General features: G+C 41.4%; 2 protein-coding genes across 8 annotated transcripts in view; one reads left to right on the top strand and one right to left on the bottom strand.

The window, feature by feature from the left end:
* Positions 1-907: 907 nt before the first annotated feature.
* On the bottom strand, positions 908-3,938 carry fgf20a (fibroblast growth factor 20a). The gene is made up of 3 exons (XM_061732254.1): positions 3,374-3,938; positions 2,284-2,387; positions 908-2,127 (listed from the first exon to the last, which is right to left on the bottom strand). Exons 1-3 carry the CDS (start codon positions 3,699-3,701, stop codon positions 1,882-1,884), a joined length of 678 nt encoding a protein of 225 aa, XP_061588238.1. The 5' UTR covers positions 3,702-3,938; the 3' UTR covers positions 908-1,881.
* Positions 3,939-11,930: 7,992 nt separating this feature from the next.
* Positions 11,931-23,809, top strand: part of micu3a (mitochondrial calcium uptake family, member 3a) — a 46,032-nt gene continuing 34,153 nt past the window's right edge. For all 7 annotated transcript variants that reach the window (XM_061721900.1, XM_061721883.1, XM_061721859.1 and 4 more), the window contains exons 1-2: positions 11,931-12,211; positions 17,569-17,716. In XM_061721900.1, coding sequence (XP_061577884.1) covers positions 11,957-12,211; positions 17,569-17,716 — 403 coding nt within the window. In that variant the 5' untranslated portion in view covers positions 11,931-11,956. The remainder of the gene's footprint in view (positions 12,212-17,568; positions 17,717-23,809) is intronic.

Below are 23,809 nucleotides of genomic sequence, written 5' to 3'. Positions count from 1 at the left end.
AGTAGCATGTATAAATCCTAACTGTTTTCAAACTTAACCGCCTAGTAACATGAAAACCAACCATGGATATTAATGTTGACCCTATCCATGTGTTTGAACTCCTTAGCCCTACCATTTGAGAGCTTGAGGAAAGTAGACAGTTGAGGAGACGAAAGAGTGGACAGTCTAGAAAATTAAATTACAGTTAAAAACATTATGGGTCTCAAACTTGTTATTTCACCTTGGTGATCGGTGGACTGATTCCTCTAATAACCCGTTCATCCTCCTTACAAGTCTGTCATGAAAGATGGAGCAAGACGTATAGTAGAGCATTTACATCATGAACTATGACTGAAAGATTTAATGTTCATTTTATCATGACATTATAAATATAATTAACTTACAGTAGCTGTGGGCAAAAAATAAAAGAGGGCAGTGATGTTGACCGTAAAAAAATTTGGGATACAGTGTGTCGGGTAACTGACTACAACTTTATACTGGTTTATGTATGTATCCATGAACGTTACAGAGATTTAAGCTCAAGGATATTTGTTTTGTAGTACAATATAATTTAATACATGTTGTTATAGAAGAAGAGAATAACTAAAACATTTTACCTTATTTTGTCAATATGCATTTCAGGTTGACCAAATTTGATTTAACAGACACGTGATAAACGGACTAAAGGCAATAATACAGAGCTGTGATGCTAGGAAACAGATGGCTCCATCAAATACTGAGATTACTGATGTTACTGGTTAAAGTCTATGTTTTCAAAATCATTTAACACGGTCCTAGTGTGGACATGAAGCCTGGAAAAGTCACGGAAAGTGGACACGGAACACAAAACAGCAGTTTAATAAATAGAAAAAAAAGCATTTATTTTTCTGGATATTTTTTTATTATCATTTTATCTCAGACCTGTAAAAATAGATTCTCAAAATAAATAAATATAAGAAATAAATATACTATTTGTCCTAGGGTAGGGAAAAAACATAAATAAGAATACATTCTATCAAAATATTTGTAAAGGTGTCCTTGTCAGTCCCATGCTTGTTTGTCTGCAGTCAGTCGGACAGCAGCTGAACTCCTTCACTGGGTGTGAGAATGATTCTCCGCAGAACACAAAGTATTCCATCGCAGGATACCACAATACAAGTCATTATGAAGCTCCGTAAAGACTGTCCTTCTCGTCTTCTGGGTGTACTCGGAGGAAAAGTCATGATTTCTGAGCAACATCTGTTTTCCAGAACAAGCATGGCTGCATTCCAGTGCATAAAACTACCTTTTCTTTTTTTTTTTCTAATGTAAACCAGCCACATGTCTTTAGTAGATAATGCATGTAATTAATTGTTTCTTGAGCAGCCTCAGTAATGTTTGGTGAAATAAACAAGCATACTGATAACAGTAGAACTGATAAGACTCAGCAGTCACAGCGGTAAAAAGAAAAAAAAAAAAGAGCTACTAGCAGCCAGTTGTTAATCTTAACTATCAGGTCCACTGCGTCCCCGTGAACATGCAGTCTGGACCAGCACATATTTTGGGTTTCATTAGTAGAACTCAAAAGGAGATCCTGAAACCATACATTTGGCCACCAGGGCCTTTGCATAGGCCAATACATGGGACAATTTGAGGCCCATATCCATGTTTATCTGATGGGTTCCTCACACCATCTGCAGAAGATTCCTGGCGCTATTCCAGCTCCCAGACCTGTCAGCTTTTCTTGTCTTCCTCTGTTCCAGTGGTGTGGGGTGTTGATTTTGGTGCAAATTCTATGATCCTGTTTTGTCCGGATCAACAAGCTCTTCCATCTTCCTTGAGAAGCGGAGGAGATTAAGTGCACGTCGTTCACCTCTTAGCACAGACCTGTTTTGCCAGGGTCAAAGTAGCACTCCTTCAGTCTCAGCTCTGGACCAGTATGTCTCTGTACAGTTCTGGGACTCTGTCTGGATCAACAGGCCTCGGTAGAAAGTGAGTGAATCTCTGATGCCGCCTTGATCTTGTTCCATCCCGAGATGTCCCATCTTTGTTCAGAGCCACAAAGTAAAATGGCCCTTTCTCTCCATGCCGGTAGATGTTTGAAGAGTAGGTGTTGTACCAGTTTTCTTCAAATTGCTCCCTGAAAACGCATTCTGCTGACAGCTTCTCCTTCAGAGAGAAACCAAGGAGAAAAACGGGTAAGTTTAATGGAACCAAAAGTGCCACCTACTGGATGATGGTGTGCACCTCAGTCACAAAAATATATACATATATCACAGCATACATTTTACAAATAGTCAAAACAAAATTAGATTGCATCCTTACCGAACCATACAGTTCTCCTTTGCTGTTCATGGCGAGGTAGAGGCCACTGTCCACCCCTCTGATGCTGACCAGTCCCACAGCAAGACTGATGAACTCCAGAATACCTGCACACACAAGTCACATTACATTCCAGTCAGAAGAAAATAAATGAATAGAAATCATTTTAAACATCTTAAATGTTGGATATATATCCTTAAACAATCTGGAATTGGTCCTGTTATAGTCATATGTTGTATTTTTAAGTAAAATACATAAAGCATTCTGGGGTTACATTTTACCTGTGCCCATAATTATACCAAGGTATCCAACTGTGCTGCATAATCCCCAGATGAAACTAACAAGCAAGACTGCAGTGATTTCTGTCATTAGGTTACCTCAAAATCTTAAATTCACCACATAAAGAACACCATACTTGCAGCAGTACACATTGTCTAACGCAGTCTTCTTTAGAAACTGCTGCTATATTTATTCATAGCTGAAGATATAAATTGGGAAAATATAAAAGAATAAATGTGATAGTAGTACAGTTGTGTACTACTTTACGAGATCTGTCTTGAAACAAATATTTAGCCCAATGGATGTGTCTTGCAGCAGTAACCTTCAATCAAGCAGATTTGCCAACATTTTTTAGTATATTCAGTTGGATACTTTGTTATAAGTATACATTAATCATAATATCCTGTATTGGCAAGGTGGTTGCATCCTATAGGTTGTCTAGGCGATTGGAGTGATGCATCTATGCCCTTACAATGTGGGTAACGGCTGATTTATGGTTCCGCGTTACACCAACGCAGAGTCTACGGCGTAGGGTACGCAGACGCACACCGTACGGCGTAGGCTCTGCGTCGATTTAACGCGGAACCCTAATTTAGGCTTTAGACTCATCAGACAAACTCCATTTCATTTATTCATTTAAAACTCTCAGTATTGATCATTTCTAAGCTTTCATTGTGTAAGTCAGTGTTTACACCTTTAAGATAACCCTATAGATAAGAGCAATGACAATCGTTATTTATTATTATTATTATTATTATTATTATTATTATTATTATTATTATTATTATTATTATTATTAATAAAGGCTCTGTACCGAATCTGCTGTGGTCTTTCCTGGTGCCCTGCACTGCTCCGTCGGGATGGATCTCCAGGTGGAAGCCGGTCCTGCAGTAAAGCTGCCGCCGCCTCAGGATGCCTTTGAGATGGCTGAGGTCGGCCAGGCTCCGGGACAGCCTCTCCGCGGACACCAGGTGCTCCTGCTGCTGCCCCGCTCCTCCCAGCATCAGTCCCGTCGCGGAGTTGTAGTCCACGGCCCCGGCTGCAGGGCTGAGAACAAACTGAGAGCCCACGGGAGCCGGAGCGGCTCCGAAGCTGTCCAAAAACCCGGCGGCGAAGCTCCCCACCTCGACCGCTGCCCCCATCACAGATATATAGATGAAGCACCCGACCCCGTTTCCAAGCCCAGTCCCAAGTGCAGTCAGCAGAGAGTCTCTCTGTGGGTCAGCAGCGGATGGAAAAGTTGGACATGCGTGCAGGCAAAATCCCCAGTGAGTGCGTATTTTAGCGCACTGCAAATCAGATCTAAGTGGGATCAAAGTCCTTCTTTAAAAATGATATGCTGTATATCCCCGGCTGCAGTAGTCAGTCACTCCTCTCCCTTCCTCTTTTCTCCTATCATCTCATCTCCTCTGCTATTTATCCCTCTCTCCCTCCTCTCTCTCTCTCTCTCTCTCCTCCTCGCTTGGGGATACTCCCCCTTTCCTAAGCAGCGGTGTTCCCTCTCTGTCTCCTGCTCATTTCACTCCAGGTCCTGCATGGATTTCAGCTGCACTCCGTGTTCCCGGCTCGGCTCCTGCAGCGCAGTGACAGACCCGAACCAGTTCCAAGAGCGCATTGCTTCATATTCACCCCCAGTTGCCTTTTTATGCAAATGCGCCCCGATCCCCTCGTTTTATGGCTCATTTCTGCTTCCCCTAGCTGCATCTCATCCTCCGGCTCGTTGCTCTGCTGTCTTATCATCTTTGATGTTCAGTTTCAGCACACAGAGAGAGAATGAATGAATACTTTATTACAGACTCAAGAGGTTCCATATAAAATACATAAAAATACATAAGAATTACAGGTCACACATTAAAATACATGCAAACATCTGTTCCAATGTTTCCATAGTCCAGATGTGTACCTTGTATCACTCCGTTTGATGTTAGTGAGTGCAGTTATTAGACAATTTTCTGACTCATGGAGTCGACACATACATTTAAACATGAAATTCCTCAGCAGAGCATGGAAGGTGGGGACATAACAATTAACAAATAAAGTGCTTGCACTTGTCCATCTTGGAACCTTCTCTGGAGGATCCTGAACGCATCATTATATGCTACCTGCAACTTCTTTAGCTTGGCGGTGATATAATTGAGCTGTGTAAAGAGGTGTACAATAGGCTCTGAATAGATTTACTTTAACATCAGCTGTGCACATTACAATACAGGATAAGAAACTGGAAATTGTACATTTAATATAGATATGTCCATAACCGATTTCATAACCGTTTTATTAAATGTTAAATGTGCATGGCTAATAATGTCACTATAATTTAAATATTCTAATTAGATGCTTTTATCAAAAAACTTGGGGATTGGCACCAAAAATGCTTGCCTCTGTTAAAGAATAAGGAGCAATGGTTATTTTATGCGAATTGGCACATATTCAATGAGATACGCCTAATTTGCATAGTTACACATACAATTTCAAAAAACTTCCAATGCAATTTTTTTTTGTCTTCATGTAAGTAATTAACTGGGGAAGTTTCATGATGATATCTGTTTGTTAAAAATTTTACCCTATTCACCTGGGATTTCTTGGCCACCTTGGTCACCATCTTGAAAAATACACCTTTCTGGTGGTCAGATTTTGGTAGACTTTTAGGATGTCATTAAGTACACCTAGTACTACAATAATCCACTGAAAAACCTTTTGTTAGAATTTTTTTGGGGTCAAGTCATAAATGCAGCCGACTACATATGGAATCTACGGGCAATATTGGCCTGAGCATAGAGCTGACAGAGAGATAGATGATAGAGAGATAGATAATATATATATATATATATATATATATATATATATATATATATATATATATATATATATATATATATATATATATATATATATATATATATATATATATATATATATATATATAGAGAGAGAGAGAGAGAGAGAGAGAGAGAGAGAGAGAGAGAGAGAGAGAGAGAGAGAGAGAGAGAGAGAGAGAGGGGACTTTGGGAGGAAATTACAAATAGACTACTAATAAAAATGAGCATGGCAGACTTATTTTCTAGCACTTCCCCTCCAGCGACGCAACTGCTCCCCTGGGCTCAGATGCGCCGCAGTGCTCATGAGCACTTTGACTGCAGCGCAAACCATTGGGTCGCAGGAGGATTGCGCAACTCTTTAACAACTTGTGAATCCAATAAACAAAGGCAGAGCGAAGGAGACCATGTGTAGCCACTGTGACAAACAGCCACCATCCTAAACGTCTTAAGCCTGAATTATGGTTCCGCGTTAAATCGATGCAGAGCCTACGCCGTAGTGTACGGCGTAGGGTACGCGGCGACGCGCAACGTACGCTGTGCGTGGCCGCGTACCCTACGCCGTAGGCTCTGCGTCGGTGTAACGCGCAACCATAAATCAGCCTTTACAACTTAGCGGCTCCGTTTCAAAAACGTCTCAGGTGCAGCGAGAAACAGAGGAAAGCCCCCATTTGCGTCATTTTCACACTCGGCTGTTGATTTATTGCTCCTGTTTTATGTAACCCAGCAGCACGTTTTACAGCGCCCGCACAAACACAAACGTGGCCCGTAGCCCATACACTCATACACACACGCACCCACACACACCTGTGCAAACGACATCACTTGACTGTCAATCCTCTCATTGATCTCCCCACGATGCTTTGAACGGCGCAGGAGCCCATATATATCCTTAATTGTGGTCTTAAAAGTCGAATCAAAGACACAGAGGCTTCAAAGCGCGGGGATCTTGTAAGGGGATCAGGCAATAACAACTAGAAGTTATACCTGTTTGAACTGCAAACTCAGAAAATACCCCGACACTTGAAGGACTTAAGAAAAAAAGCGTCTCAGTTCTTTTGAAAATAAACTGAGTTTGATGCGCGTATCTGTATTTTTTACTTGGGCCCTGTCTCTGACTCTCATGAATGTATTATATTAGTATTAGTATTATAGTAGTATTAGTATTAATATATATATTGCAGATTAGACAGAAGTTAGGCTACATGCAGAATAGGGCATTTGAAGAAAACAAAAATTAAAACCCTGCGTGCAAGTTTATCAAAATGATGTAAACGAATAGCTTATGCTTGCATGATGACAGCCCAATCATTGTGCACGATTGCATGTCTTTAAAAAATGTGGCAAATTACAATATGCTTCTTTTTTTTTTGCCTGCTTTTTATTTATGTAAGATACTGAACTGCAATCGGGGGCCCTTTACATGGCATCGATTTAGCCAGTTATACTAACACACACTCGTCCTCACGAACACGCACGGGCTCCCACCTTCCCACCCTCCACCCCCCCTAACTCTCTCCTGGGAGTCCCCTTGATGAATGAGCTGTGGCCACAACACTCGCACCACGTTTTTTTTTTTGTTTTTTTTTTTGCACACACGTTTCTTGCATCATATGAGAAAACAAGTGTTTTTCATAAATGTAATATGTCTTGACTTAAGTGTACACGCGGTCATATTCAAGTATGTGCAAGGTTGAAACGGAGACTCACTCCCGTGTGTGTCATGCGTAGGCCTACATCTCCCTCTTTTCCTCGGTTCATTAGTATTTATGACCAAGTCAAACACACATAACTTTTTTGAAAGAATTGGATCGATCCGAAATGGCCTCGGGCTCATCAGATGTATTGGATATCGACCCGGCTTGAATGAAGACGTCAACACCTCCATCCCCACCCTCACTCACAAGTGACTAGTTCCCAGGATCACATGTTTTGCCTTACATTATATTATATAGGTTTTCAGCTGTTTGTGGTCACAGAGGGAAGACGAGCATGAGCAGAGTGTGAGGAGGACAGTGATGATGATGATGATGATGATGTTGTGGAGGAGGGGCCCCCAAGGGTTACACGCCTCCACCCCAACAAGGTCTCACATAAACACACACCCCGGCGCACACGCACACAAATAAATTACAGCTTACAATCAAATGCCTGGATAATGGGATAAAAAAGTAGCCTCGAGGTAATTAATGCAAGTGGTCTCTAAACTATGGTCTCAGGTGTGTGTGTGTGTGTGTGTGTGTGTGTGTGTGTGTGTGTGTGTGTGTGTGTGTGTGTGTGTGTGTGTGTGTGTGTGTGTGTGTGTGTGTGTGTGTGTGTGTGTGTGTGTGTGTGTGTGTCATATGCTGTATCTGGAAACACCAATCCAAATTAGGACTTTAATATGACAATTCAGTAAGTGGCATTTACAATTGTTAAAGACGAGGGTGTGCAGGATCTATCTTACAAACTGGGCCCTCAACATTTTTCATAAATCGGAATTTGTCCCCAAAAAATGTATAAGAGAGAAAACATTTACTCTACCATAAAGTAGAGTAAATTAAGTTTCATAGCAATGTAGAACACAAAGAGACAAATTAAGGGTTTAACAGCCACACTCAATCTTATAAATAGTTTATTTCTATCAAGTGGTTTTTGTTATTGTTTGATCTATTTTCAACTAAATAGTAGAGTGATCCACTGTGCTTCATGTGTGAACAGGTGACAGGCCCATCCATTAGACTTCTGCCCTTTATTCTCACAGCATCAAAGTTATGAGAAAAGCCCCATCAGGTGAACATTAGTCCTGTATGTGAAGACTTAAATGAAGAGTTCATCTTTGATATTTGTTTGATATCTGCTCTGTATTGACTGCTTTGATCTTCTACTTACTAGTGGAAAACTGATACCACACTGACCTTTGGTGAAAAGTGAAGTTAAACAAATGCTTAAATGATTGGTGATTCAAAATTCCCCCCACCCACCATCATGTAAACCGATACGTCTTTCATGTTAAATCCAGAATACAGTCATGCAGTTGAACTGGAAATGGTACCTTTGGTACAGTTTTACCTACTTTAGAGACCACTTCTCCATTAAAATATGCAGCAGCATAACTGGTTATTGTTGCTTTGCATATCCTCAATGATATATATTAGAACAGTTTGCTCAGGCTTAAAGACATGCAAAGCCAAATATCTAATATAGATAGCTGCAAACAACACTGACTTGGCTTCTTCCTCCCTGAATTAACACCAGTGACTGAATTTAAGATTAACAGGTCTCGGGCTGGCAACACATGTTGAGAAATAACAAAAAGCAAATACCTAGAATGATATCTTCATTTTTCAAGAGGATTTTCAAGATAATTACTTAGTGATGTCTGAAATCATATAGAACACTGAACAATCAAAGAGAAAATGTACAGAGGTGTTTCAAGCCTTTTTATATTGTATGTATGAAACTCTGAAGAACCCATAGTCTTTATTTTATTTTATTTTATTTTATTTTAAAGTTTAAGTGACATCCATATCTTCCAGTCTATTTAAGATAGAAACAGAAAATACATTAACTTGGCTCTTTTAAATAGACTCATAGTTAATTAATAATTAATTGCACAGGACATTGATTAAAAACACCACAAATATCTGTATCAGACAGTCTCATGAAACAAGATTAAATCTGTGCTTCTGAGGAAGGTCACACTAAATACTGACTATTTCTCATAGATGAATCAATTCTGATCATTGTGTCATTTCCTTTTGTGTACATGCTATCCAGGTCACTAATAGGCGTGTGGGTTTTTCTGTGACCTATGTCGATGATTTTAAAAAATGGCCAATAATTGGCTAACTGATTAATCAGTCTACCTCTGTTATCGAAGCAGAAAAATCTATATGGGTGTTCATTTAAACTTTGATTAAATAACAAGACCAGGGGACATTTGTACATTGCGGTAAATCAGTTATAGTTTAATAGCTATTACAAAACTGTTGTATTGATATGTCTTTGTATTATTTTCTCATTTGGAGGCAAAACACACCATACTTAAGTAAGTACATTTGAGTAAAGATTTTCTTTTTTATCAGCACAACTGTGTCGCTTGGTGTGCAGAATAATTTCAGATACAGTTTTACTTACAGCTGGAACATGATATCAATCATGTGTGTATGCACAGCCATGTAGGATCACAGTAATATGTAAGTAATGCAATATTTATGTGCCGGTACATGTAATATATAAGGAGAAAAAAAAAATATTATTTGTATCAGTAAACATCTCTATGTTTACTTTTGAAAGACCAAGCGGGGCTCTTTATGCACTCTCAAGGAGGGTTTTTCGAGTTCGATTTCAGAGTTTATTCACAAATAATTAAAAAAAACACAAATACAGGTAGCAATCAATTGAGGTTTGTAAAATGGGACTCCCCAGAAGCTAATTGTAGCTTATGAATGGGGGCCCAGTCACAAAGCAAAACAACTATAAATTACACAGATACACATAACCTTATAACCTAAATAAAAAAAAAACCAAAAAAAAACACACAATAAAACCCTTAGACTAGGCTTACACTGAAACTTGTACATTTCAGTTTCCTTTTCTTTCCCTTTAAAAGTTGTTTTCCCCTTGTAGCGTGTTCATGAATGAATGTGAGCATAAATTGGGATGAGAGTCTGTCATTGAGTTTAAACATTACATTATACATTACACAGGCATTGTTGAAAATGTTACACTGAGTAAGTTTCAGAAGCTTAGTTATATCCATAAAAAAGAGGATCAGAGGGAGCATTAAATTTGCTCCATGATATAACTCGGATCACTTTCTTTTGTAAGATCTGTAATTTGTCAACATAACTTGGATATGTATTACACCATAAAACATTACAATAATTTAAATGAGACTCAAATACAGACCGGTACAGAGTTAGGAAAGCTTCAAGAGGAAGAAAATGTCTCAGCCTATAAAATAAAGTTTAAAAATTCATCCACATATATTCCCAAAAATGTAATAAATTCTACCCTCTCGATAGCTCTACCATTTATCTCTATTTGTATATGTGAGGGAGACACATTTTTGTTAGAACTAGACAACTTTTCTGTTGTTTATCTATTTTTCCTGTCTTTCTGAACTCTGGTTTCATACTTGTAGATGAGACAAATCTCCCTCACTGAAGTACCGCTGTTGTGCCAAAAAGTGATTGCCTGCCAGAATCTGATTTCTTCTGATTTCTGGCCGCGGGAGCGTGCACAGCAGCCCGTTGAACGATAGCGCTAAAACATCAGATTTTCAGATTATGAAGCTCAAGAATGAGATCAAATCATATTTAGGCAGAAACAACTTTTCATTAACTGTATTTGGCCTTCAATCAATTTTTGGCAGGTGAAAATGGCTATTTTGTGTTGTAATTGTCCTTCAAAAGAGTTAAAAGCAATCCTGTGAGCTCTATTGTTTATATTATGAAGCTCAAGAATGAGATCAAATCACATTTAGGCAGAAACAACTTTTCATTAACTGTATTTGGCCTTCAATCAATTTTTGGCAGGTGAAAAGGCCTATTTTGTGTTGTAATTGTCCTTTAAAAGAGTTAAAAGCAATCCTGTGAGCTCTATTGTTTATATTATGAAGCTCAAGAATGAGATCAAATCATATTTAGGCAGAAACAACCTTTCATTAACTGTATTTGGCCTTCAATCAATTTTTGGCAGGTAAAAAGACCAGGGGCGTCAATTGGGTATGGCAAGATACGGCAGCCGCCACACCTTGGCTTCAAGGGTTAAATGTAAATGTTTGTTTTTTTAAATACATTTATGGAATAACTACAAATGCAAAATAAGAACAACATGATCGATTTCAATAGTTATTATACACTGCAAAAACTCAAAATCTTATCAAGAATATTTGTCTTATTGCTAGTTAAAATGTCTAATTTTTAGTCTCATTTTTTTTTTTTTTTTTAAATCTCATTACATTTAAGACAAGACTCAAAAACAACCATTTTCACCTGAGATTTTCCTAGATTTTCACTTAAAATAAGTAGAAAAATCTGCCAATGGAACAAGATCATTTTGCTTGTAATGAGAAGATAAATCTTGTCCCACTGGCAGATTTTTCTACTCATTTCAAGTGAAAATTTACTTGAAACCGGTGAAAATGGTCAAATAACAAGTTATTTTTCTGGTAATACTCTTGTTTTAAGTGTAATGAGATTTTTTTGACTAAAAATGAGACATTTTAACTAGAAATAAGACAAATATTCCTGGTAAGATTTTGAGTTTTTGCAGTGAGCCTGCATTTGAAAAAGTTCCAATTTTCTTGACCACACAGATTAGCTACATAGCAGACTTCTGTGATGAGTATTTGCTGGACGTGTTGATTGATCTCTAGTTAAGTTCTGTGACTCGTAACCTTGCCATACCTTAGCTTTGACTGAATTGACGCCACTGAAAAAGACCCATTTTCAGGGGATAAATCAGATTCTGCTCCCAGCCTGGCCCTGGTCAGAGCGGCCGCACATCTCGCGATGACACCAGGAAAACACGCGATAGTTTGGAGCTGCCCCCCAACTCAGACCACAGCAGCAGCAGCGGCGGCACCGACGGCAGCAATGGCCGCTTTCCGCAGAGTGGCAGCACTGGCCGGAAAGCTGAACCTGTGGTCGGCGCCAAGATCCGAACTAGTCGCGGGTCAGACGGCGAGCAGGACTCGGACACGGAGCTGCCTGGCCGTCGGGATGTGCGCTGCAGCCGGAGGCGTCGCGGCGCTTTACTTCTGCAGCGATGCGAGGAGCGGCGCTGGCCGGAGGAGGATGAAGAGACTCCCCATCACCTTCTCCATCCCCACCGTCACTGCCAAGGAGAAGGTGAGGGGCTGGAGGCTAGTAGGACCTAGTGACACGTAGCGAGAAGGTGGTTTGTCCGCCAAGAATGTATTATTGTTGACACAAGGGCCTCTGGGGCGAGAGAAAAGGGCAACCCGTGGGTATCGTTTTCACGCTTCCCTGTACACGCTGAGAGGAGTCCACGTCTGCTCTGCAGCCAGGGGTGCAGATCCGATGTCAGGATTGGGGGGGACACCAACGTGATTTTAATTTTAAATTTTTTGCCAATATGCAACTCATACCATGCCATAAATTGGTAAAGTCTCGCCAAAAAATACTGCACAGGGAATCATTTATTGTGCTTACCTTTCTTGTTTATTAGTCCTAAACAGCCAACAGTGTGTGCTATGTTGTCGTTTTTTTTTTTCTTTCTCTGGAGCGGATAAACCATGTCACCAATTTCCAGCTACACCCAGTGGAAACAGTCCGCTCCCTGTCTGGCTGCAGGACGAGCTGCGCAGATGCGGGGACGGCGCTCTCCGCTTGGGCTGGTGCTGAAACAGCAGCCGCCTGGGAGGCTGAAGGCTCATTTATGGTCCCGCGTTATAACAACGCGTAGGGTACGCAGCGACGTGCACCCTACGCCGTAGGCTACGTCGTAGTTGACTTTACTTGCAAACATTTAGTTGACTTTACTTGCAAATGAATTTTGTACATACAAAAAATTGAGTAGTTTATAGAAAGACTAGTCTTTCTTGATCTACATAAAAATCTCAGTCAACTACAGTCAACTTAATTGTGTTAAGTTTACTTTATTTATCAAAATTAATTTGACTTTAAAAAGAAAAAAGAAAAAAAGGAAAAAAACAAGAAAAAAGGAAAAAAAGGAAAAAAAGAATAAATTATTAAGTTGACTTTACTTGCAAAAATGTAGTTGACTTTACTTGCAAATTAATTTTGTACATACAAAAAATTGATTAGTTTATAGAAAGACTAGTCTTTCTTGATCTACATAAAAATCTCATGCGAAAAAGTCGCCTGCAAAATTCACAATGTCTTGTTTTTTGAACAAATGCAGATTAAGTTCAAAACTAGATGTATTTGTTGTTAATATCACAGATTTAAATATGTTATATTTACATGCGCTTAGATTAATTTTTTTTAGTGTGCAGCTGGGGAGGCTGTGATTTGTCATTGTCATTTGTGATTTTCTAGTGGAGCCTGCAGGCTGTGTGCTCTACTAGCTTTATTTTTTTAGTCTCGGATACCTTCGTAATATCTAGCATGTTCATCAGAGTAATAATTGTTGGATTAAGTTTATTATCCCAAAAACATTGGTTATTGCTGTCATTTTTACCTTACAGGTTGTACAAATTACGTTCTTGGCTATTCAGCACACAGTGAAAAACCTCTACAACATACTTCCCAGTGACTCAGCACTTTAACAACTGCCTTTCTTTCTTTCTTTCTTTCTTTCTTTCTTTCTTTCTCTTTTTAATGTAATTTGACTTTGATTTATATGTTTTTTGGGAACAGTGCCAGACAGATTGGGAATGGCATAGCTCCAGATGCAATATGACATTTGCAAGAGTTGGTTTGTGGTATAGCTCTGGGTATACCACAAAGCTACTTCTGCAAAATCATGACATCCTCTATAACAAATGCAGTTTTCCAGTACAAAACAATTCCAGGATATAGAATTGTCTACAGAGTTGGCTATAGAAATAGGAACACCGGGATCAGAAACAATTGGAACTAGGATGGTGATTATCTGCTGTTAAGGCCTGGCCTTCTGGTTCACACTGTGCACGCTCGCATGGAAAGGCGTGTGCATGCACCTCCAGAAGCTTATTGTTCACAAAATGAATGGATCTCCTCACAATTCATCCACAATAAGAGTGTGTTGTGTGAATGAAAGTGCAAAGAATATGAAAAATCTTCGAAAAAAATAACAACAATGGTGCTGTAATTCTAAAGACAGAATATCCCAAGGCCATGACAGCGGACTGGGAAACAAACACCCCCCCTCCCCCCCAAAAAAAACAACAACAAAAAAACAGTTGCTTAGTCAAGGTTACTCCCAAGTGAAATTCTTTGAATGTAAGATGAAGAAGTTGAGAGAATGGTCATGCAGGAATAATCAAGGCTAAAGTGAAACTTGAGAACTGATTAGAATGTATTTACTTTTTCCTACTTAGGCACACAATACCTTCATAAGGCATACAATAGAGTCCTAGTATTCAAGGTGTACCTAATGATGTGGCCGGGGAGTGTACAGTCAGTCCGGAAAGTATTCAGAACGCTTCACTTTTCCCACATTTTTTTATGTTACAGCCCTATTGATAATCGGAATAAATTCATTTTTTTTCCTCAGAATTCTACACAAAACACCCCATAATGACAACATGAAAGAAGTTTTGATGCGACTTTTGTAAATTTATTAAAAATAAAAATAACAAGAAATCATATGAGCATAAGTATTCATAACGTTTGCTTAATACTTTGTAGACGCTCCTCTGGCAGCAATTACAGCCTCAAGTCTTTTTGAATAGGTTGCTACAAGTTTGGCACACCTATTCTTGGGCAGTTTTGCCCATTCTTCCTTACAGACCCTCTCAAGCGCCATCAGGTTGGATGGGGAGCGTCGGTGTACAGCCATTTTCAGATCTCTCCAGAGATGTTGGATGGGATTCAGGTCTGGGCTCTGGCTGGGCCACTCAAGGACATTGACATGGTTGTTCTGAAGCCACTCCTTTGATATTTTGGCTGTGTGCTTTGGGTCGTTGTCCTGCTGAAAGATGAAGCGTCGTCCTTGTCTGAGGTCAACAGCACTCTGGATCAGGTTTTCATACAAGATGTCTCTGTACATGGCTGCATTCATCTTTCCCTCAATCCTGACTAGTTGCCCAGGTCCTGCTGATGAAAAACACCCCCACAGCATGATGCTGCCACCACCATGCTTCACTGTAGGGATGGTGTTCTCCAGGTGATGAGCGGTGCCTGGTCTCCTCCAAACACCACGCGTGGAATTCATGCCAAATAGTTCAATCTTTGTCTCACCAGACCAGAGGATTTTTTTTCTCATGGTCTGAGAGTCCTCCAGGTGCCTTTTGGCAAACTCCAGTCGGGGTGCCATGTGCTTTTTAGTAAGGAGGGGCTTGCGCCTGGCCACTCTACCATACAAGCCTGATTGGTGGATTGCTGCAGAGATAGTTGTCCTTCTTGAAGTTTCTCCTCTCTCCACAGAGGAACGCTGGAGTTCTGACAGAGTGACCGTCGGGTCCTTGGTCACCTCTCTGACTAAGGCCTTTCTCCCTCGATTGCTCAGCTTAGGCGGGCGGCCAGCTCTAGGGAGATTCCCGGTGGTTCCAAACTTCTTCCATTTAAGGATGATGCAGGCCACAGTGCTCACTGGGACCTTCAAAGCAGCAGAAATGTTTCTGTACCCTTCCCCAGATTTGTGCCTCGAAACAATCCTGTTTCGGAGGTCTGAAGACAATTCTTTTGACTTCATGTTTGGCTTGTGTTGCAACATGCACTGCCAACTGTGAGAGCTTATATAGACAGTTGTGTGTCTTTCCAAATCAAGTCCAATCAACTGAATTCACCACAGGTGGACTCCGATTAAGCTGTAGAAACAACTTGAGAGAGATCAGTGGAAACTGAATGAACCAGAGCTCAATTTTGAGCTTCATGGCAAACGTTCTGAATACTTATGCACAGGTGATATTTATAGTTTTTTATTTTTTATAAATTTACAAAAATCATAAAACTTCTTTCATGTTGTCATTATGGGGTATTTTGTGTAGAATTCTGAGAAAAAAAATTAATTTATTCCTATTATCAATAGGGCTGTAACATAAAAGAATGTGGGAAAAGTGAAGCGTTCTGAATACTTTCCGGACTGACTGTATATGAAGTACTTTGCACAAAATATTGTGCCAAATTACCATTTGCTTTAAAAACCAGTGTGGATTTTTGTAATGAATTTCAATTTATTGATTGCTTTACTCCATACTCCCCACACCTATATATTAAAATTATGTGTCTACCTTTTTAGAGCCTAGGTAAAGCAAACATCTGTTGTATTTTTTTTATATTTGATAAATATCTTATGATGCCAAGCAATCCTGAAAACAAACAGACAAATAGGGTCAGCAATCTCAGACACAGCTGAACTGAATATCTGAAGTTTAGAGGAAGATTTCTGAAGAAACAGACAGTTCAGACTGTTAGACTGAGGACAACTTTTAGAAATCTGCAGCAGTGGAGGAAAAACACCAGGCTGGCTCAGGGGAAAACACCTGGAGCATCTGCTGCAGGGTGAGCATAACTATACAAGGCAACAGTGATTTTGCTTTAGAAACAGCTTTAGTTGTGAATACACAACAAACACACAGTGTAACAGACTAACTCTACTTGCTACCACAGAATTATGCTTTTTCTTTTAGTAACATGTTTACTTTTTACTTCAACTTGAGCTACATACACGTGAACCTTGATGCCTTTGCAGAACTTCACACACTTCATTCATTAGTGAGAATCAGACCCATGGGGGAGAGTGCTCTTAAACTTGATTACTGTGCATTCTCATAAAGCCGGATGTTCATCTCCTATTCGTGCCCTTTAGAGCTCCCTCTGTAAAACCAGCATCAAAGCTGATCTGAGCAGGAACCTCAGTGTGCTGGGGCCCACAGCAGAGCAGGTTTAAATATGGAAACCTCTCTGCTAATTACACAATCTGCTTGCCCAACAGCTCTCATATATGCAGATAATCAAGCTGTAGTCCCAGCTTCTCAGAAGGAAAGCAGTGGGGAGAGTAATCAAGCAAAAAGTTGAATTGGTGTGTGTGTGTGTGTGTGTGTGTGTGTGTGTGTGTGTGTGTGTGTGTGTGTGTGTGTGTGTGTGTGTGTGTGTGTGTGTGTGTGTGTGTGTGTGTGTGTACCCCTGTTCTTCTGTTTCACTGCAGCAGATGTGATGACTCTATTTATATTCTCAGAGAGCTAAATGGAGAGAGTTGATGCCAAGAATAGATGGATATGCTCATTACAGAAGTTCAAAAGCATTGAGGAGGGACATGCAGCCTGGATTATGTTGTCCATATGAGATGCAGTACAGTACTGTACACTCAAAGAATGACGACTAAGGAAATCAGCTATTATTGTATGTTGCTTTCTGTGATGAAAATGAAATGTGATTTTTTTTTTCACATATAGCTATATTTACTCCATACACACTTTAAAGAATTAAAAGGAATATTCTCAAGCTCACTAAAATATATTTCAATATCCAGCATGTAATGTAAAGTGTTGTCAACATCCTAACAAATGGTTTCTTCATCAAGCTTTCATGCAAGCCACAAAGTAACAGTATATTCTATTTTGTGTTCATGTCTGCAGGCACATCCATATGACTTTGATGACGGTGACGTGTACATGTCTTCCCATGAGTATCGTTTCCGTATGTTCAGCTCCGTGGAGTATGACGGACAACTGTACATGACTCCACAGAACTTCATCGAATCTGTTACCATGAGTGAACCAAGAGGTACGTATCAGACATTTAAATGAGCTTTTAAAGCTTGGTTTCAAACTTGGATGCATTATTGGTGTTTTTGTGCTGTACATGTCATGTCTTTTTTTATAAATTGGAAAAAAAAATATTATTTTACTAGTATTAAGGCACTTTTCAATTTGATCTATCTATATAAGAATTTGTAACCTCATCAAGCATGAACATGTAACTACAGCTTAGATTCACCAAAGACTAGGCTGAACATACAACTACTACATTTGTATACAATTCGGTTCATTAAGTATTAAACAATACGCACATTTTTATGATTTTGCCTTTATACACCACCAGAATGGTTTTGAAATAAATCAATCAAGATGTGATCAAAGTGTGGACGTTCAGTTTTAATTTTAAGAGGTTTCACAAAGTTATTGCATTTGCCATTTGGGAATTACGGCCATTTTACAGAAGCTAATTCCATTTCAGGGCCTCAAAAATATTCTTATACAAAGTGGCATATTTGCTAATAAATAACTATTTTACTTGGATGGAAATCTTATTACTCCCTGAACTTTGGAGCCCATGGACATCACCAAATTCTGAATTTTCTCCCTGGAGATCTTTTTCAAGGCCTTGATTGCAGTAATCATCAGCTGCTGCTTGTTTGTGGGCCAGTCTGCACTTCGGTTTTGTCTTCAGGGTTGAGAGCTTGCTGGGTTGAGATCAGGAAATGGTTTTTAAGAATATTCAATTTCTGATCAATCCATTAATGAGTTTCTTGGAGAAATTAACCTGCCAAAGTTACATCAGGAACAGGTTACGAATTTAGATTCACCACTCTCAATAGGAGAACTCCATGAAGCTCTTCAACATATGCCCAATAATAAAGCTCCGGGCCCAGACGGTTTCCCAGCTGAATTTTATAAGGAATTCTGGAGCATATTAGCACCAACATTTTATAAAATGATTCTAAATATTAGGGAAAATAAAAGCTTACCCTTAAATATGAACTCTGCTAATATTAGTCTTTTATTAAAACCGGATAAAGATCCCTTGCTCCCATCGAGCTACCGCCCAATTTCATTAATAAATGTAGACCTTAAAATAATTAGCAAGGCCCTTACTGAACGTCTGAAAAGAGTCACCCCTTCTATTATACATCCGGATCAAACAGGCTTTATTAAAGGTAGACATTCCTCTACTAATATTCGCAGATTATTAAATATTATAGATTATTCCAGTATCAATAAACAGGAAACTACTATTATATCCTTAGACGCGGAAAAAGCATTCGATAAGGTAAATTGGAAGTTTCTATTGGCAACCTTACATAAATTTGGATTTGGTGAATCTTTCATTGACTGGGTAAAAATATTATACAGCTCTCCCAAGGCACGTGTAAGGACAAATGATCAAATCTCTACAAGTTTTACCTTGCAAAGAGGCACTAGACAGGGTTGCCCTCTATCTCCCTCATTATTTGCAATATTTATCGAACCTTTAGCAGCAGCTATTAGACAAAATCAAAATATTAAAGGTATACAATGCAAAATAGTAGAGCACAAAATAAGTCTTTATGCGGATGACGTACTCCTCTTCCTCCAGAACTCACGATCTTCACTATCACAGACAATTGCACTTATAGAGGGATTTTCATCTCTGTCTGATTATTCTATTAATTGGTCTAAATCCACCGTTTTGTGCGTGAACTGCAATTTTAGGAATATATCCAATACTCAATTACAATCAGGGAACATTAGATATTTAGGCATAAACATCTCCCCTAGGCTGTCAGAGTTAATAAAATTAAATTATGTTCAGCTTATAAAGAAAATAGAAGATGATCTTGCTAGATGGAGCTCTCTCCCCATTTCACTCATGGGTAGAATAGCCACCATTAAAATGATGGTTTTACCAAAAGTAAATTATTTTTTCTCAATGATACCATTCAAACCCCCTACCTCCTGGTTTAAATCGCTGGACTCAGGTGTTTCAAAATTTCTGTGGAAAAATAAAACTCCACGCATTAGTTTAAAGACATTGCAGAAATCTAAAGAATATGGAGGTTTAGAGCTACCTAATTTTCAGTATTACTTCCTTGCCAATAAATTACAGTATATTGTAAAATGGTCAAAGGATCATCCTTTAGATAGTCAATGGCTGGACTCAGAGCAAGTGTTTTGCAACGAACTAGAAATCTCAGAGTTACCATTTATTAGTCAAAGTATCAAACGTCATCAATGTTTCAAAAGCACTAATATTAGCACAACTTTATCAGCTTGGTGGGAATTTCTTAAAGTAGCTAAAATTTCACTTTTTCCATGTGACCGTACACCCATATGGAACAACCCAGACATCGTGAAAAATGATAAAAAGATGGTTAACTTCGTTCAATGGAGAGATCAAGGAATACGGTATTTACAGCACGTAATTGTAGGAGGACAGTTTGTACCTTTCAATACACTTATGGTTCAATACGGAGTTAGCAGGAGTAAATTTTTAGAGTATCAACAACTCAAGGCCATAATAAATAAAACATACAAAATTAGACAATTAGACTTACAACTTCCCGCTAAGATAATAGATTTATTAAATCTAAGCAATTTAAAGTTGTTATCAAAACTTTACAGGTTAGTGTCTAAACTGGACGAGTCAGTCTCTCTCCCGATCTCCAAGTGGGAGGCGGATCTCTCTCTGAATACCGACCAGCTTTCTTGGTCACAAATATGCTTAAATACGTTTACTATGACTAAAAACCCAAACTTACAACTTATACAGTATAAAGTTCTTCATAGAATACATTATACTGGACAAAGGATGTTCCAGATGGGCTTTGTCACCTCTAATATCTGTTCACAGTGCACAGAGAACACCCCAGATAATTATATGCATGCTTTATGGTTCTGTACACCGGTACAGAGGTTCTGGAAGGAGATTTGTGAGGATTTATCCACATGGATCGACCACAGAATCCCAGTGTGCCCCACGGTGTGTATATTAGGTCACCTGGGAGACACTCAAATAGATCCTAATTGGACACACCGGGTTCTCACTGCCTTATGTATCGCAAAGAAAACCATTCTAGTAAATTGGAAACAAAAATCCAGTTTATGTATTAACCATTTTAGGAATCTTTTATCAGATCATATTAGTAGTGAGATAATGTCTGCCTCCACTGAACAACACTCGGCTGAATTGCACTCTCTGTGGTCCCCGATTGTTGGCCTCGTTACCTAGTGGGGGCGGGGGGGGGGTGATCTCGTGGCCATTGGGGTTGGGGGTCGGCTTGGGGGGTCTGGGGCGCGGGCCTCTGGTGGCCCCTGGGGGGCGGTGGGTGGGGCCGCGGGGTCCTGTCCCTGGCCGGTGGGGGCCTTGGGGGCCTGTGGGGGGGGTACCTCATGGCGGTGGGGGGGGTGGCTGGGGAGGGCTCGGGCGGGGGGGCGGTGGCTTGGGCGTCTCCGGGCCTCCTGGGGGGGGCTGGGCCGTGGACGTGGGGGTCCCACCCGGAGGGCCCGGTCCTGCCTGGGTGGGGGGTGGCTGTCTGCGCTGGGGGGGCATTGCTGCCTTGGTCCTCCGTCGCTGGGCGGGGGCCGAGTGCCCCTGCGGATGTGGGGACTCCGTGACCCTTGGGGTGTCCGCCGGGGTGGCCTCGGGGGGGGGTGGGGCCGGGTCCGGAGATCGGGCCTCCCCTGACCGGGGGGTGCACGGGCGGGCGCGGCGGCGGGGGTGGCGCCATTCCCAGGTATCTATGTCTTATGTTGTCAGTATGAATGGGAGGATGTTGGACCGTTTCCCCCTCCGTCTGGGGGCTCCGGCGGCTCCGGGGGCGCCCGTGGAGGTACGGTGGGGCCCTGGCCCGGCTCGGGGGGCCGGCCCCCGTCTACTGGATGGCCGGTGGGGGGACGCGGGTGTCTTATCAGGGCCAGCTTTGCTGGTCCTGCCTCCTGGCTTCGGCCTCCGCTCCCCCTCTTGCCCCCCCTACACGATTCATACGCACATAGGCGAAAGGCGGGGGGTCCGGGTCGTGGGGGGCACTGTCCCGCGTGGCCCGGCACTCCCCGCCTCACGGTTTTAACAGCAAATTAGACACTGCACATTCAACACTTTATAAATACACTTGACAAGGACACGTAGTTCGGGAGGGGGGGGGGTCGGTGTCAATCGATACTTGGCCCTCCCTCCTCCCTGTTTTTATGGCATTAATCACATGCACTCAACACAAGGGGCGGGAGGGGGTCCCACATCACCCGCGTTCCCTCACCGGCCTGGGCCTCGGACGGGTGGGTCGGGTTACCCGGGCCTGGCGGGGCCCGCCGTGCAGCCTGGGGTGCCTTCTGGCGGTGCTGGACCCCCCCGGGGAGGGGGAAACGGTGCGTGATTGTATGTCTGTGTCGGTGAGAATGCGGTATGGAAGGGTCCTGCCATGGAGGATTTGAGCCTCCATTGGCAGGACATCAAAAACTTAATAATTTATCAATATTATATTATACAAAGATGGTTATTATTATTATTATTATTATTAGTATTATTATTATTATTATTATGTATAGTATATTATATTATTATTAGTATAGGTATCGGATAGGCGAATGGATGAATGAATGGGATGCCTGGGTCTGGGGCCCTCCGTTGTCGGGCCTGCGCGGGTGTCGCCTTGTTGGGGGGTTCCCTCTCTCCGGGCCCGTCTCCGGTCCCCCCCGCTGCCTCTACGGCGGGGCGCCCCTCTGGTCTTGGAGGGCCACTTTCGTGGGGGACGGGTGCGCCTGCCCGCGTCGGCGGCCGGGGCGGCTCTGTCTCTCCGGGCAGGCTGGCCCCCTGCCGGGTGGGGGTCGTTGGCCTGAAGGGTGAGGGCCTCCTGGCCGCGTGTCCGGCCCGGACCGGGTGGCCGGGGATTGCCTGGGTCGCGGTCCGCCGCCGCGGGATCCCTGGCTGCTTCTTTCCGCGCCGTGGGGGCCCCGCCCGCGGGCCCCCTCGGCCGCCGCCGGGCGGGGGGGGGGGCCTCGCAGGCGGTGGGTTGCCTCCCTCCTACTTCTCCCCTCTGTGGGGTTTGCCGGTGGCCTGGGTTCCGGGCTCTTCCTTGTCGGCCTCTGGTCTCGCGGGTGGCGGGGTCGCTCCCCCCCCTCCCCCACTATAGATACACTTCAGGTGGAGCTTTGTTTGGTTTATTACACACACACACACACACACACACACACACACACACACACACACACACACACACACACACACACACACACACACACACACATATAGTCATTTAGTCACATGCACACACACACACACACACACACACACACACACACACGCATGATCATATACATACACACACACACACACCTAGACATACACACTGGCTTGTTCACCTGCATGCTGGCTCTCTAGTTTTTGGGTTTAGGTAGCGGTAGCGATAGCTTAGCTCAGACTGCGATCAGATCTCAAGATTTAGGTCGATTGCTGTTCGTGTTTTGGTTGGCTCCGTGCCGGTTTCGTGCTTTGTTTGTGGTTTTTTGTTGCAGATTTCCAGTGCTTGACGTGTGTCTCCGTGTGTTCCTGCTTCCTGGATTGGCAGTGGATGTCGTCACCCCCCCCCCCCCCCACCCCCTCCCCCCCCCACAAAAAAAAAAAAAAAAAAAAAAAAAAAAAAAAAAAACACTGGGTTTGTATGTGTATATTTAGGTATGTGTACGCATATGTGTGCGTATATATATGTATATATTACATATAGTAATAATGCACATATATACACTTTTGGTTTCTACCGTCATGGTATCAATCAATAATATGTGTGCAGACAAGGTAAAAAAAAAAAAAAAAAAAAAAAAAAAAAAAAAAAAAAAAAAAAAAAAAAAAAAAAAAAAAAAAAAAAAAAGAATATTCAATTTCTTTGCTGTAAAAAAGTATTGAGTTGCTGTTATGTATGTTTATGTTAATTATATTTACGTTGTTTTTGTCCGCCATCTGACCACCTTTGTTTACAATGAGGTCTCTTGGACTGTATATGTGTATCTCCAGTCAAACAGCAGCCAAATGCACGCTCAATACTTGACATCAACTCCAGACAGTTTATCTGAATTATTCATCTTAAAGTAACGAGGAAGTGACCCCACACATGGCCAATAACTTATT

This window comes from Cololabis saira, chromosome 1 (assembly GCF_033807715.1).
Source record: "Cololabis saira isolate AMF1-May2022 chromosome 1, fColSai1.1, whole genome shotgun sequence".
Classification (NCBI taxonomy): domain Eukaryota; kingdom Metazoa; phylum Chordata; class Actinopteri; order Beloniformes; family Belonidae; genus Cololabis; species Cololabis saira.
This window is presented reverse-complemented; position numbering and strand designations above follow the sequence as displayed.